Source organism: Macaca fascicularis, chromosome 1, assembly GCF_037993035.2.
Source record: "Macaca fascicularis isolate 582-1 chromosome 1, T2T-MFA8v1.1".
Classification (NCBI taxonomy): Eukaryota; Metazoa; Chordata; class Mammalia; order Primates; family Cercopithecidae; genus Macaca; species Macaca fascicularis.
The window spans coordinates 59,966,233-59,979,165 of record NC_088375.1 but is presented as its reverse complement, the minus strand read 5'-3'; the positions used below and the strand labels follow the sequence as shown (position 1 = coordinate 59,979,165).

Genomic DNA, 12,933 nt, shown 5'->3' with positions numbered 1-12,933 from the left:
GACTGAGCAGAGTTTAATTGTACATGAAGGCACTGCCTGATCTCCAAAGTCCCCAGGGATATTATTATGTGCATCAGTTGCTACCAAGAGGCTTGTAGATATGGAGACTATTCAGGCATACCTCAGAAGCTATTTTTAAAACATAATAATAAAAGTCTCTTTATTTGACATATATTGTTTAAAAAAAAACTGTGTGGAAAGGCATCGTGACATCTGAGGTCTCCTAGCTTGGGTTCTGTAGGTGGGTATTTGCCGTGGAAAGGTCCTTTACGTGGAGCCTCTAAAATGGGTCCAGACCTCCCATGACCTGAGAGGTCTGCCTGAGCTCCTTGGCCTTTGCTCTTGCTTTGCATTCCCACCTAAGCTAGGTTATCTCCCCCTCAAAAGGCCCCTCCACTGCCTCTTACCCTGTCCATCTCCTTTGAAAACTGGTTTAATCTTCCTCCTCCAGGAAGGTTTTCCTGCCCACCAGCCAGGCCGACCCTGACCACTTCCTTACACAGAACGCCCTGGATGCCTGAGCCAACAGCTGCCACACTCCCCTGCTAACTTGCTGGCCACACTACTCTTCAGCCTCACCTGGACCTGGGGGTGGCAGGAAGGCTTTTATCTTGTTTTCTCCCAGAGCACCTTGAGCTTGCCTGTCTACTAGAGGGGGTTCAACAGGTACTTGGTCTGGAGACCAAGCCATGGCCCTAGGGATCAAAACTCCAACAGGGGCAGGTTGACTATATCCTTGGGGAGCACTGTCTAGGGTCAAGGTGGGGACGTCTGTTAGGGGAGTAGTGGGGCCAGGGTAGAGGTGAAATTGTGAATGCTTTCGGGGCCAGGAACTCACAATTTGTGAAGTTTCTTTGTTTATGATTTTTTTGTTTAAATTCTAAAAGAGTTAGACAAATTCTGAAAGAGCTGTAATCCTCAGTTTGAGAAGTTTAAGCAAAATTTCTAGAGCCCCAAGGATCTATGTGGTGTGAAAATAAGAATAAACAGGGCTAGGAGGTGTTGGAAATATAGAGCTAGGATGAAAGGAAGGATTGGGACAGAATGACCTGGCTTCCCAGAGCAGGCAGTCAGTCACTCTAACCCAGGAGATGGTTTACTTATGAGCCTCCCTCACAGATAAGGCCAGATTTAAGAATCTCAACCTGAGAGCGACCACTGTGGGCAGGGATTCACCAGGGAGCACTTTGTTGAGGAAATGGACCTTTACTGTAAGGGAGGGTCTAAGAAGTGGATCTTTTAGGCCATGGGGAACTACAGAAAGCTTTTGAGCTGGTGAGATGCATCCTGAAGGTGTGCAGAGTAATTTAGAATGGAAGGAGGGCATCTGCCTGTTTGGAGGCTGGTTCAACCCCCAGATGTGAGCGGGCATCTGGGGCAGGAGCAGTGGGACTAGAGAAACGGGGTGGAGGTGAGAGACATCCCAGAGAAGAACCACCAGGCCTTGGGGAGGGGATGGTGGCTGGACACAGGGGATGACAGCAGGTCAAAGATGACTCCCAGGGAGAAGTGTGACTATTCACTTTAGGAGGGAATGCTGCAAAGAGGAACTGGTTTCAAAGAGCAATGAAAGCTAGATCCTAGACTTCCCATGCCATGTGGCCCAGCATGTCAATTCACACCTGGGCCAGGTGTCAGCTAAAGAACACCCTTCTGTCAAGAACAGTCTTAGCTTCCCAAGCCCCTTTCTCTTCTCGCCACCCCACCTCCTGGGGAGCCCTGGTTCCAGAGATGTTAGACACAGCCCACGCTTGCCTCCCACCCTGCAAAGCGTCTACTCACAGCTCCTCCAGGAAGCGCAGGTGGTGGAAGAGGCCAGGCTGAAGCTCTGTGAGGTTGTTCATACTAAGGTCCCTGGTGGAGAGAAAATGGGAAAAGGAGCTGTGAACTCCCCACTTGGGCCATCTGGCACTGTCCAGGTGCCAAACCCCCTTGAAGGACCTCTGAGATTCCCACACTACCCCCCACCAGGCCATTCTAACTCCAAAGCCAGTCTGGCAACAGCAGCTGCATTCTCTCTAAGAGCAAGAACTAAGCTAGGAGTCAGGCCTCCTGGGCCATTTGAGGATTCTCTCTATATGGTCTCCCACTTTCCCCTCTGCCTTTCACCGTTCCTTTGTGAGACTCCCCTGGGACTGGCTGTGATTGGGATTATGCAGGAAACTGGCCTCCCTATAAAGGGAGGAACTAGAGTAAAATTCATAGAATTTCAGAGCAGGAAGGGAGGGATCGCCAAATACAAATAATATCTCATCCACGCTTTTTACCGGTGGGGAAACTGAGGCCCAGAGATCACTGCCATTCTGATCTATGGAGCAGGCTCATTCATTATTCATGAACTGGTAAGATGGTCCCTGGGCTCCCCATGGGGGACCATCCTCTGATTCAATCCCAGAGCTAGTGGCATTTCACTGCCCTTTGAAGTGCCTACCAGGCTCTACCTGTTTGCTTCCCTTAGTCCAGGAGTCCCCAAGCCCGGGGCAGTTGACCGGAACCAGGCTTTGGTCTGTTAGGAACCAGGCGGAACATAGAGAGGGAGGTGAGCTGAGCGGGCGGGTGAGCATTCCCACCTGAGCTCCGCCTCCTGTCAGATCAGCCAAGGCAGCATAAGATTCCCATAGGGTCGCAAACCCTACTGTGAACTGCGCATGCGAGGGGTCTAGGTTGTATGCTCCTTATGAGACTCTAACTAATGCCTGATGATCTGAGATGGAACAGTTTCACCCCAAAACCATCCCCCACACTCCACCCCCATCTGTGGAAAAATTGTCTTCCATGAAACTGGTCCCTGGTGCCAAATAGGTTAGGGACCACTGCCTTAGTCCACCTGGAAGACTTGACCCTTGGCACGTCACAGAATTGGCACACCACTAGATTCCCAAAGGGTGTAAGCATCCCAGTCCCTCTGCAGATCCATAGCCTTGATCATCTTAAGCGCATATCATCTGACAGACCCTGTGCGGGGTTTCAGTGTCACTGCCCTCTTAGAGGCCCTGAACACAAAATAATCACAATAATTACCCTGGCATTTACTGGAGGCCCACTCTGTGTCAGACACCAGCTAACCTTTATCCAAACAACCTCCCTCCATTCTCATAATAACCCCAAATTAGCTTCCATCATTATCTCCATTTCACACTCAAGAAAACAAAGAGAAAGGAGCACTGAGTTTTGAAGTCAAAAGGCCCTGAGGTCACATCTCTCCTCTGCAGTTACCTGTCGGATCTTGGGCCCTTGACTGCTGGGCCCCTAGTTGACCTCATCTATAAAAATAGGACAGCACCAAGCTGGTAGGGTGCTTGTAAAGATTAAGTGAGCTCATGTTTACAGACTGTCTAATAAATAGTACGGACACGGTACATATTTGCTTTTCCCCTCCTACCTTTCCCTCAGTGTCCTGTGGGCAAGTGCCCCAGCCCCACAGGCCAGTGGGAGAGGGGCTGGTGCCTTTTCCACAGGCCTGTGGGGCTGGGACACTTACCCACAGGACACTGAGGGAAAGATGGAAGGAAGAAAGTAGTAGAGAGGGGTTGGTACCTTCCTCTGTGGGTCCCACCCTGTGTTGGCATCTTCTTCACAGTTTGTGCCTGGGTGAGCAACAGTTTGTGAGACTGTGTATGTGTGCCTGGCACATTTGGGTTCCATCCTACTTCAAACTCCTAATACCTGATTCTCATCTCTGCCTGCCCCTTCCCTGAGGGGGTACAGAGGTGGGCCCAGACCAGACACCACAAGGCTGGGCACTGCCCCCCAAGCCTTCTTGAGGCTTTCTCCTTTCCCTAGACATGCACTGTCGCCCTCAAACCTCAGTGTCTCCATTTCCCCACAAGAAATGCATGTGCTTTCTGTGTGTGCCCAGAAAGGCAAGCTGGGGAACAGCCAGGAGAGCGTGTGCTTGGGAGTCCTGTTCCAATCTATAAAAAGACTGTTTAGTCTCAAATGTTTTATCTTTGATAAAGCCTGGGCTCCAGACTCCATGTCCTCCAAGGAAGGGAGACATTCCGTGCAGGGTAGAACCAAGGAACTGGCATGCTGCACCCAGCGCTGCTTCTCATCTACCGTTCCCTCCCTGCTCCCCTGTGGAAACAGCAGGGTCACCTCTGGGCTTGTGGGTCTAGAAACGGCTCCGCAGAAGCTGCAGCTGGTATGCTGTGGCCACAGTTTAAGGTGGGAGAGAGGCAGAACCGAGAGAGTTTGTTGATGGTTTTTTTTCCCAGAGTTTCACTGTTATCACCTAGGCTGTAGTACAGTGGTATGATCTCGGCTCACTGCAATCTTCGCCTCCTGGGCTCAAGCGATTCTCCTGCCTCAGCCTCCCAAGTAGCAGGATTATGGGCGCCTGCCACCATGCCTGGCTATTTTTGTATTTTTCGTAGAAATGGGGTTCACCATGTTGGCCAGGCTGGTCTCGAACTCCTGACCTCAAGTGATCCACCTGCCGTGGCCTCCCAAAGTGCTGGGATTACAAGAGTGAGCCACCGCACCCAGCCTGTTGATGGATTTTAAGCCAGGGTTTGGTCCTCAGGATGTTTTCAGGCCCCACTAGCCTCAGATTGTGGCTGAAATGCGAAGGTGCAGGAGCACACTGGACAGTGTCAGGAGAACGTAGGGCGACGCCCACAGAAGCCCAAGCTGCAGAAGCTGGGCCGGATTGGACTCCTCCCCCGGTGTCCCACCCCTGGCTCATTCTCAGCAAGGCAGGAGGCTCGAGGTGCCGGAAAAAAAAAATGATTACCTCTAAATATTTACCCTGTGCATTTCTGGATGTGTCTCGACAGGAACGCAGCGGGAGTTCAAGGAGCACTCGGGGCATGTGACTCAGGCCTCATCACTCAGCTGTCCCTCCAGGGGCCGGCCGCAGAGGCTCTGATGTCCCTCCATGGCCCCCACCCCACCCACTCCCTGTGCCCCACCACCCTGACTAGCGGCCTCATTGTTCTCCCCTGCGGAGGAGGGGGCCTGAACCCCTCCACTCCCCCCCACATCCTGCCCCAAGACAACACAAAGCCCAGCTGCAGTGCTCACTAAAGGGGCTGGGGTGGGGCAAGGAGGCGAATTTCAACTGTTCAAGGGTGGAGGGAGCCCCATTCAGGGCTGGCTCTTTCACAAAAGGAAAAGGGGTAAGACTGGTGCCAGGGGAAGGGGAAAGAAGAGGAGCGTGCAGAGCTGGAAGCAGGAGGTGAAGTGGGGATTTCAAGGCCGAGAGCCACCAAGCCAATGCCACGGGCCCTGGGAATGGCTAAGGGTCCTGGCAAGAGGCACTGGGCCCTGCTGTGGGGAGGCTGTGCCTGCACAATGACAGGGAAGGAACTGACACACAGAAACTCCAAACACAGAGGTTGCTCTGTCATGTTGGTGGTTCCTACTGACATATGACTATCCTGGGAGGTTGGCTGTGCAGCTGGTTTTTTGTGCAACTCAGAGAGCACAGTTCAAACATTCAGGCCATGCCTGGACCCAGGGGAAATAAGAGTGCACCTTGATCCTTGGGTGCTTGGGGTTTGGTTGTGGCTACATTCACTGGGCTGCATGAACTTGTAGATATGTATAAGAAGTGGAGGTCGGCCGGGCGCGGTGGCTCAAGCTTGTAATCCCAGCACTTTGGGAGGCCGAGACGGGCGGATCACGAGGTCAGGAGATCGAGACCATCCTGGCTAACCCGGTGAAACCCCGTCTCTACTAAAAAAAATACAAAAAACTAGCCGGGCAAGGTGGCTGGCGCCTGTAATCCCAGCTACTCGGGAGGCTGAGGCAGGAGAATGGCGTAAACCCGGGAGGCGGAGCTTGCAGTGAGCTGAGATCCGGCCACTGCATTCCAGCCTGGGCGACAGAGCGAGACTCCGTCTCAAAAAAAAAAAAAAAAAAAAAGAAGTGGAGGTCATGGGTTGGGATACCTGGCCTCTTGGATATACTTGTTTTGAGGGTGCTAGGCATGTGTATGTCATGTGTGAGGGCACATGTGTTTATCTGTACATATGCATGTACAGCAAGGGGATTGAGATGATGGGTTGTGACTTCATTCTGAAGCCTTCTTCTTGGGAGCCCTTGGGATACCCGGAGGGGCTATGAGTCCTCTCAACTGGACACAGCCATGATGGGGTGGGGATGGGAAATGTCTCAGGGAGGGGCTTGCAGGAGGGGAATGGAGAGGAGAGAAGAGAGGGGCAGTCCTGGGCATGTGAAGTGGAAGTTTCTGGCTGCACATGAGGAAAATGTTCTCAGAGTTTCACCCTGTGAGGCAACCAGACCACCCAAGGAAACTGGGTAAGGCGGTGTCACCATGGAGACAGGGAACAGGTTTGATAAGAGGGAGGATGCTGGGGAACGGGTCGGAGAGCAGCTGAAAGGGGCTGGGATCATAGGAGACCCTCCGCTGAGGCAATCTGGCTCATACCCAAGGGCCCGAGGGGATTGGGTCTGTTTGAATTTTTCCTATGGGAGGAAGAAGCAGTGAAAGACAAGCCCCTGGGTCCCCTGCGGTGGACCTGGGCGAGCTGTGGCCACTTTCCCTGATGGAGAAGAGGCCAGAGGGGCAGAAACCCCTTTTCCACTGTCCCACTGTGGACTCAGGTTGCCCATCCCTGCAGCCAGGAAAAAGCCAGTTATTTTATTTATGTATAGATTTAAGGCATATAACTTGATGATCTAATCTCTGTATACATTGTGAGATAATCAGCACAATCAAACTAATTAAGATAGTCATCACCTCACACAGTGTGTGTGTGTGAATGTGTGTGAGTGTGTGTGTGTGTGTGTGTGTGTGTGTGTGTGTGTGTGTCTAATAGGAGCACTGAAGATCTACTTTCAAGAAAAAACCAGCTACAGTGGCCAGGAGGCGAGCCCCTGGGGTTGGCTATGCCCCACAGTCCCCTCCTTTGTGAGGTGCTCCCAGCACCGCCTGTCCCCATGGTATTTTGCGTACGATCACTCAACAGTGCTTACTGAGCACTTATCATGCATGTAGGATGGCACCTGCCTTTGTCATCCCCCCAGCACAACACTCACTAGCTGTGTGACCCTGGTCATATCACTTCCCATCTGTAAGCCTCCATTTTCTCACCTGTGATATTGAAATAACGACACTAGTTACCTCACAAGAATTATAGTGTGGGCCGGGCACGATAACTCATGCCTGTAATCTCAGCACTTTGGGAGGCTGAGGCGGGTAGACCACCCGAGGTCAGGAGTTCAACACTAGCCTGGTCAACATGGTGAAATCCTGTCTCTACTAAAAATACAAAAATTAGCCGGGCCCGGTGACAGGCGCCTGTAATTCCAGCTATTCAAGAGGCTGAGGCAGGGAGAATCACTTGAACTCAGGAGGTGGGGGTTGCAGTGAGCCGAGATCACGCCACTGCACTCCAGACTGGGCGACAGAACAAGATTCTATCTCAAAAAAAAAAAAAAAAAAAAAAAAAAAGTTGTAGTGTGAGGTAAATAAGTCAATAAATATAAAACACAGTGCTGGCTGGGTGCGGTGGCTCACACCTGTAATCCCAGCACTTTGAGAGGCCAAGGAGGGTGGATCATCTGAGGTCAGGAGTTCGAGACCAGCCAGGCCAAAATGGCCAAATCCCGTCTCTACTTAAAATACAAAAAAATAGCCAGGCATGGTGACGGGCACCTGTAATCCCAGCTACCTTGGGAGGCTGAGGCAGGAGAACCGCTTGAACCCGGGAGGAGAAGGAGGCTGCAGTGAGTCAAGATCACACCACTGCACCCCAGCCTGGGCAACAAGAAAGAAACTCTGTCTCAAAAATAAATAAATAAATAAAACCCAGTGCTCAATAACTATGCCTTATTATTAATATTCTACTCATCTAACTGAATTATAATTATTACTATAGAATGACACAGATGACTATGTGTTTCTTCAAGGCAAGGACTTAACCTTAGTCATCTGTGTATCCTCCAGTCCTATCAGGGTGCCTGAAATGGGATGCTTAATAAATATCCAAATGAGTGCATTACAGACATAGACAGGTGATGTTCCTGTGGCCGAGCCTTTACTCTAGGGAAGTTCTTCCTCCTGCCTAGTGTCAATGTCTCCCCCAGCTGCTATAAGGGCCTAACCTCTATAAAGAAACTACCATATGCTTAGTTCCAAGCTGGCACCCAATCCATGAAGGCTGTTGCTCACAATGCTCACTGTTCTCTTAATCAGGCATCCTCTAGAGAAATTAAAGTGAGGTCCTCCTCCAAATAATCCCTTGGCTCCCGCAGTGGACCAGCAGCTTTCTCCCGAGCCTTCTCTCAGTCTCTGACTAGTGCTTAACGAGCTGCCCAGACAACCTTCAGCAGCAACCCCTCCCCATGAGGGCCAGGCTGGCCCGGGCACATATCCTGCCATGTCAGGAGACAGCTCGTGGGTTGGCAAGGAGCAGAACAGGCCACTGTTGAGAGTCCAAAGGTGGGGTTCTCTCCCACTGAAAGGAGCCAGGAGACAGGCTGGCCGCCACCGAGACCATTTGGTGCTCAGAGAACACTTGCTGAATTCTTCTGTCAACAACAGAAGCAGGTGATGGGGCGGAGAGGAAATAACACAGAATCTGGAATCAGAGGACCTGGTTCCATTAGATGAATGCTAAGTTCCCGGCCAGCCCTGAAGGTCATGAAGTTGTTTTCCCACAGGCTTCTGTGTGCTGAGCTCAGTGCTGCGTGAGATACAGACAAAGCCCAGGGCAAGGTCTGGGCCATCAAGGAGTTGACAGTGTTGCTGGGGAAGGACTGTTTACTCACAAAGGGACGGCAAACTTCCACATATGTACTCCGCTTTGTTCTGCAGCCACCCTCCCAATTAGGTTCTAGAACATGTGCCCAGACTGGAGACTACAACAGACACTCAGGAGAGAGGGTGAGCAGGGAAGGCTTCCCAGGCAGAATGAGGCGGGGCATGGATGAGATGTGAGCAGCCCACAGAACCGAGTTCGGAGAGGAAAGCACCAGAGAGCACCTCATGTTACTTGTGGGGGCTCCGTCGGCATTGCGGATGGGCAGTTCTTCACTGGGCGGGACTGTCCCACTTGCTGCAGAGCTTTTCGCTTCCCTGGCCTTGCTCATAAATGTTTGGAGCATCTCCCTATTATTGTGACCATCAAAGACACCGCATGAGCCTGGACAACATTGTGAGACTTTGTCCCTATACAAAATTAAAAACTAGCCAGACACGGTGGCACACACCTAGAGTCCCAGTTACTTGGAAGGCTGAGGCAGGAGAATCCCCTGAGCTTGGGAGTTTGAAGCTGCGGTGAGCTAGGGTAGTACCCCTGCACTTCAGGCTGGACAACAGACTGAGACTTTCTGTCTTAAAATAAAATTTTAAATGAAGAAAAACACCCCGTGCATTTCCAAACACCCGCTGAAGAGCAGGCACTTTCCTCTACCTACACTCCTTTAATTTGCTAGTGCAGGAACAGACTTAGAGGAACAGAGTTACCTAAGGACACACGACAAGTTCATGGCAGAGTGGGTGTTACAAGTAGGTCTCCCAAAACCCTGGGGGATGCTCTTTCCACCCCACCAGATTGATCTTGGTTTCTAGCACAGCCTCCCCACTTTAGATGACACCTTCTTATCAGAGATGACTTGAATACTAGCTATCATCTTTGAGATTCCAAACACACAAGATGACACAAAGTTCTCTCGGATTTTTTGCAATTTTCACAAATATCCAAACAAGGGAGTGTACTCCCATCAGGAAAATGTGTGTCTATCTTCACACACACATAAGAGCACAACCTGTTCTCTCTGGCTTTGCACAAAGTCCTGCGTGAGAACAATGCTGTATTTTTAAATAAAAGGGCTAGTGCTTTATTTTGTCCTTTCTTGGCTCCCTTATTGGTAAAAGGAACATCTCCCAGACTGCCTGGAGTGGCAGGAGGGCCTGTGATGGAGAGGACGGATGTGGGGGAAGATAGGAAAAGAGAAGCTGGAGGGGAGCCTGGAGTGGGGGGTTATTTATGAGGGGAGAGAGTCCCTGGCAGTTGCTAAGCAAAGGCAAAGCTTGTGCAGGTCAGACTGAGCCAGGGAGATGCTGGGCACCCACAGTGTTGCCAGAAGGTGACCCAATTCATTCAGGTGGAGCTGAGAGGGATAAAGGCAGGGGAAGACATTCCTAAAAGTCAGGTGAGAGAAACAAAAAGGTGGGGTTTTTTTGTTAGTTTTGTTTTGTTTCCCCTGAGTTAAAAGACCATGGAAGTCAGAAGTCAGAGACTGTCCACTACATGGTGATGTTTCATTGATGTGATGTGGGTCTCCAAAAAACCCTGATGGTAGAGAAAGAAGGTCAGGGAGGGACGAGATCCAGAAGAGGTTCCTCTCTCTCAAAAATGCTAGATTTGGGAAATCATGGTTTGGCACCACCATAGGAACCAACTTCAGGTTAAATCGTATTGTTCCGACCTCTTCTTACTGAAAGCGGTTAATCTGACAGCAACAGCATGCCAAGGGTGTGGACCCCTGGGCACAGCAAGGAGATGGAGACAGTTCTAGGGCCGGTCCCCACCCTCAGCACTGCAGGGGAATCCTCTTGGGAGGGACTTAGGCCCATCCCAGACTGAGGAGACATCTCTGGCTCTCCCCAGCACAGCTGCTAAACTGGAGTGGCCCACACAAGTTCCTGAATCCCAGTCAGAAGTGTTACAGCAGGTCAGGTGCAAAGGGCCACTCCTGCCCCCATGCAATTAGCTGTGGCTCTCAGAGAGCCTGGGGAGGTGTTCCCCTGCCCATGCACAGAGCCAAGAGAAGCTTCTTGAGAGCAAAGCATAGCACAGGGATTGCATAATGCATGTGTGTGCTTCTCCTTCAATGGCCCCTTCCTCCTTGCCAAGCCATGCCACCCACAGGCAGAGAAGTTAAAGGGACCCAGGCTTCCCAGGCCCAGCCGGGGCCACAGTGTGACCTGAGAACAGCTCAGGAGCATGATAGGGCAAAGCCTCTGGAGACCAGTGAAGATATGGGGGACTGTTTCTGGGCCCCCTCTCCTCTCTACCACCTCTCTGAGAGACAATGCGAGATCTATACTGTCCAGCGCAGTAGCCACTAGTCACTTGTGACTATATTTAAATTCGTTAAAATTAAATTTAAAAGGCAGTTCCTTAGCTGCACTAGCCACATTTCAAGGCTCAATAGCCACACAAAGCTAGTGGTTCCAGTATTGCACAGCACGGTTCTAGAACACATTCATCATTGCAGAGCATTCTATTGGGCAGCAATGGTACAGCCTCTGTTGTCAGGCTGACCTCTGTTTGATTTCTAGCTCTGCCACTTACTGGCTATATGATTTTGGACAATTATTTCACCTCTCTCTGTCTTAATTTCCTCCCTGGTAAAGTACTTAGGCAGTGCCTAGCACATGGTAAGTAACCAACAAACGTTACCTTTGAGCATCACCACCCGACTCGACCATTTACTGAAGCCCAGTTCAAGTACCTCCTCCTGCAAGAAGTCTCCAACCTTCAACCATTCACTTAGTCATGCAGCCTTTTGTCCATTCAACATTTATTGAGCACCCTAATATACATCAGGCACTATGCTAGGTGATGAAGCGGCAAAATCCAATCACAGATGCTCCCTGTCCTCAAAGAGGCAACTTAAGTGGGGACAATGACTACAGAGTGGACAATTACAAGCCTGAGTGACAAGTGCTGGGACTGGGACATACGTGTCACAGGGCTTCCTCAGACTAATCCCTTTGGCCTTTTGACTCTGATCTCTGCGGGTTCAGTCACAAAGTGAGGCCACACGATCCTGTCCTCGATTACAAACTGTCATCTCCTAATCTCAGGTTGCTCATTCATGCGGCTGGTCTCCCCAGACAGGCCCCAGACACGGCTCCCAGTTGTCTGTCCTTGTCACATACACACACAGCTTCAAGGCCCATTTTCTACAGCTTCTGAGGAGTGGGCACCCCACCTGCGGGCCCTGGACAAGGGATTTAAGGGGGAAGGAAGACAGATTCTGAGGCAGGAGGGAAATTGAATGAATCCAGCACAGGCAAACGGCAGTGGCTGTGGATTAGAGGACTTGCCCGCTCTATCCTGCTAAGCCTGGTCTCCCTGGCTCACCAGGGTCTCTTCTAGCCCTCATTCTGATCTCCAGCTCCGTCTAGGAGGGCACTGTTTCTGTGCGTGGAGGTATGTGGATGTGAATTCTGTCTACCCTATCAGACTGGAAGCCCCTTAGAGAGAAGGACTGAGACATCCCATTAGATCAGACCTCTCCATGGGTAAAAACTGCACTTCCCTCCTCGGATGGAAATCCCTAAGCTCCCAGCCAGGGCCCCCAGGAGAGGAACTGGGTGGAGCTGGTGCAGGTGGGAAGAACTAGGGCTGCACAAGGATTGGGGAGGTGAAGTCAGACCACATCTCTGAGCCTTGTTTGTTTAGCTGAAGCTCCTTGTCCTGCTGCCTTTATTTCGTGGATAAACAGGCAGGGTGTGTCTGGGGGTGGAAAACTGGAGAAAGCCCTCTCTATTCAGAGTCCCACCCTCACCACCCCCACCACCTTCACTAGCCCCATCCCAGATGGAAGCTTTTCTTTTACATCAGAGCACCGTCCTTCCCAACCCAGCAACTCAACTCACCAACACACACACACACACACACACACACGTATGCACAGCCCGAGGTGCACCCAAACACCATCTACCCCTACCCTAGCCAGAGGGTTTTCTAAATTGGATGGGATCCCAGACTCTATTTGAATCTAGGGGAAAAGAGCAGAAGATAAAGTTCAAAGCATATAATAAAAAGAGCTACGTTTGCTGGATCACACACTGTGCTAAAGACTTCATTGATCCATTTTACAGATGAGGTTCTGCAAAATTAAGGTGTCTCGCCACCTCTCCGCCTCTCCAGACCCCCACTCCACGTCTCTGCATTTTATAGAGCTCTTGAACATTCTTGGTTTCATTTCATCCTTTTTAACAGGTCA

The 12,933-nt window shown here is 50.9% G+C and overlaps 1 protein-coding gene across 6 annotated transcripts in view; it reads right to left on the bottom strand.

The window, feature by feature from the left end:
- Positions 1-12,933, bottom strand: part of LGR6 (leucine rich repeat containing G protein-coupled receptor 6) — a 123,604-nt gene that overhangs the window by 91,008 nt on the left and 19,663 nt on the right. For all 6 annotated transcript variants that reach the window (XM_005540429.5, XM_045395003.3, XM_065539610.2 and 3 more), the window contains exon 2: positions 1,783-1,854. In XM_005540429.5, coding sequence (XP_005540486.3) covers positions 1,783-1,854 — 72 coding nt within the window. The remainder of the gene's footprint in view (positions 1-1,782; positions 1,855-12,933) is intronic.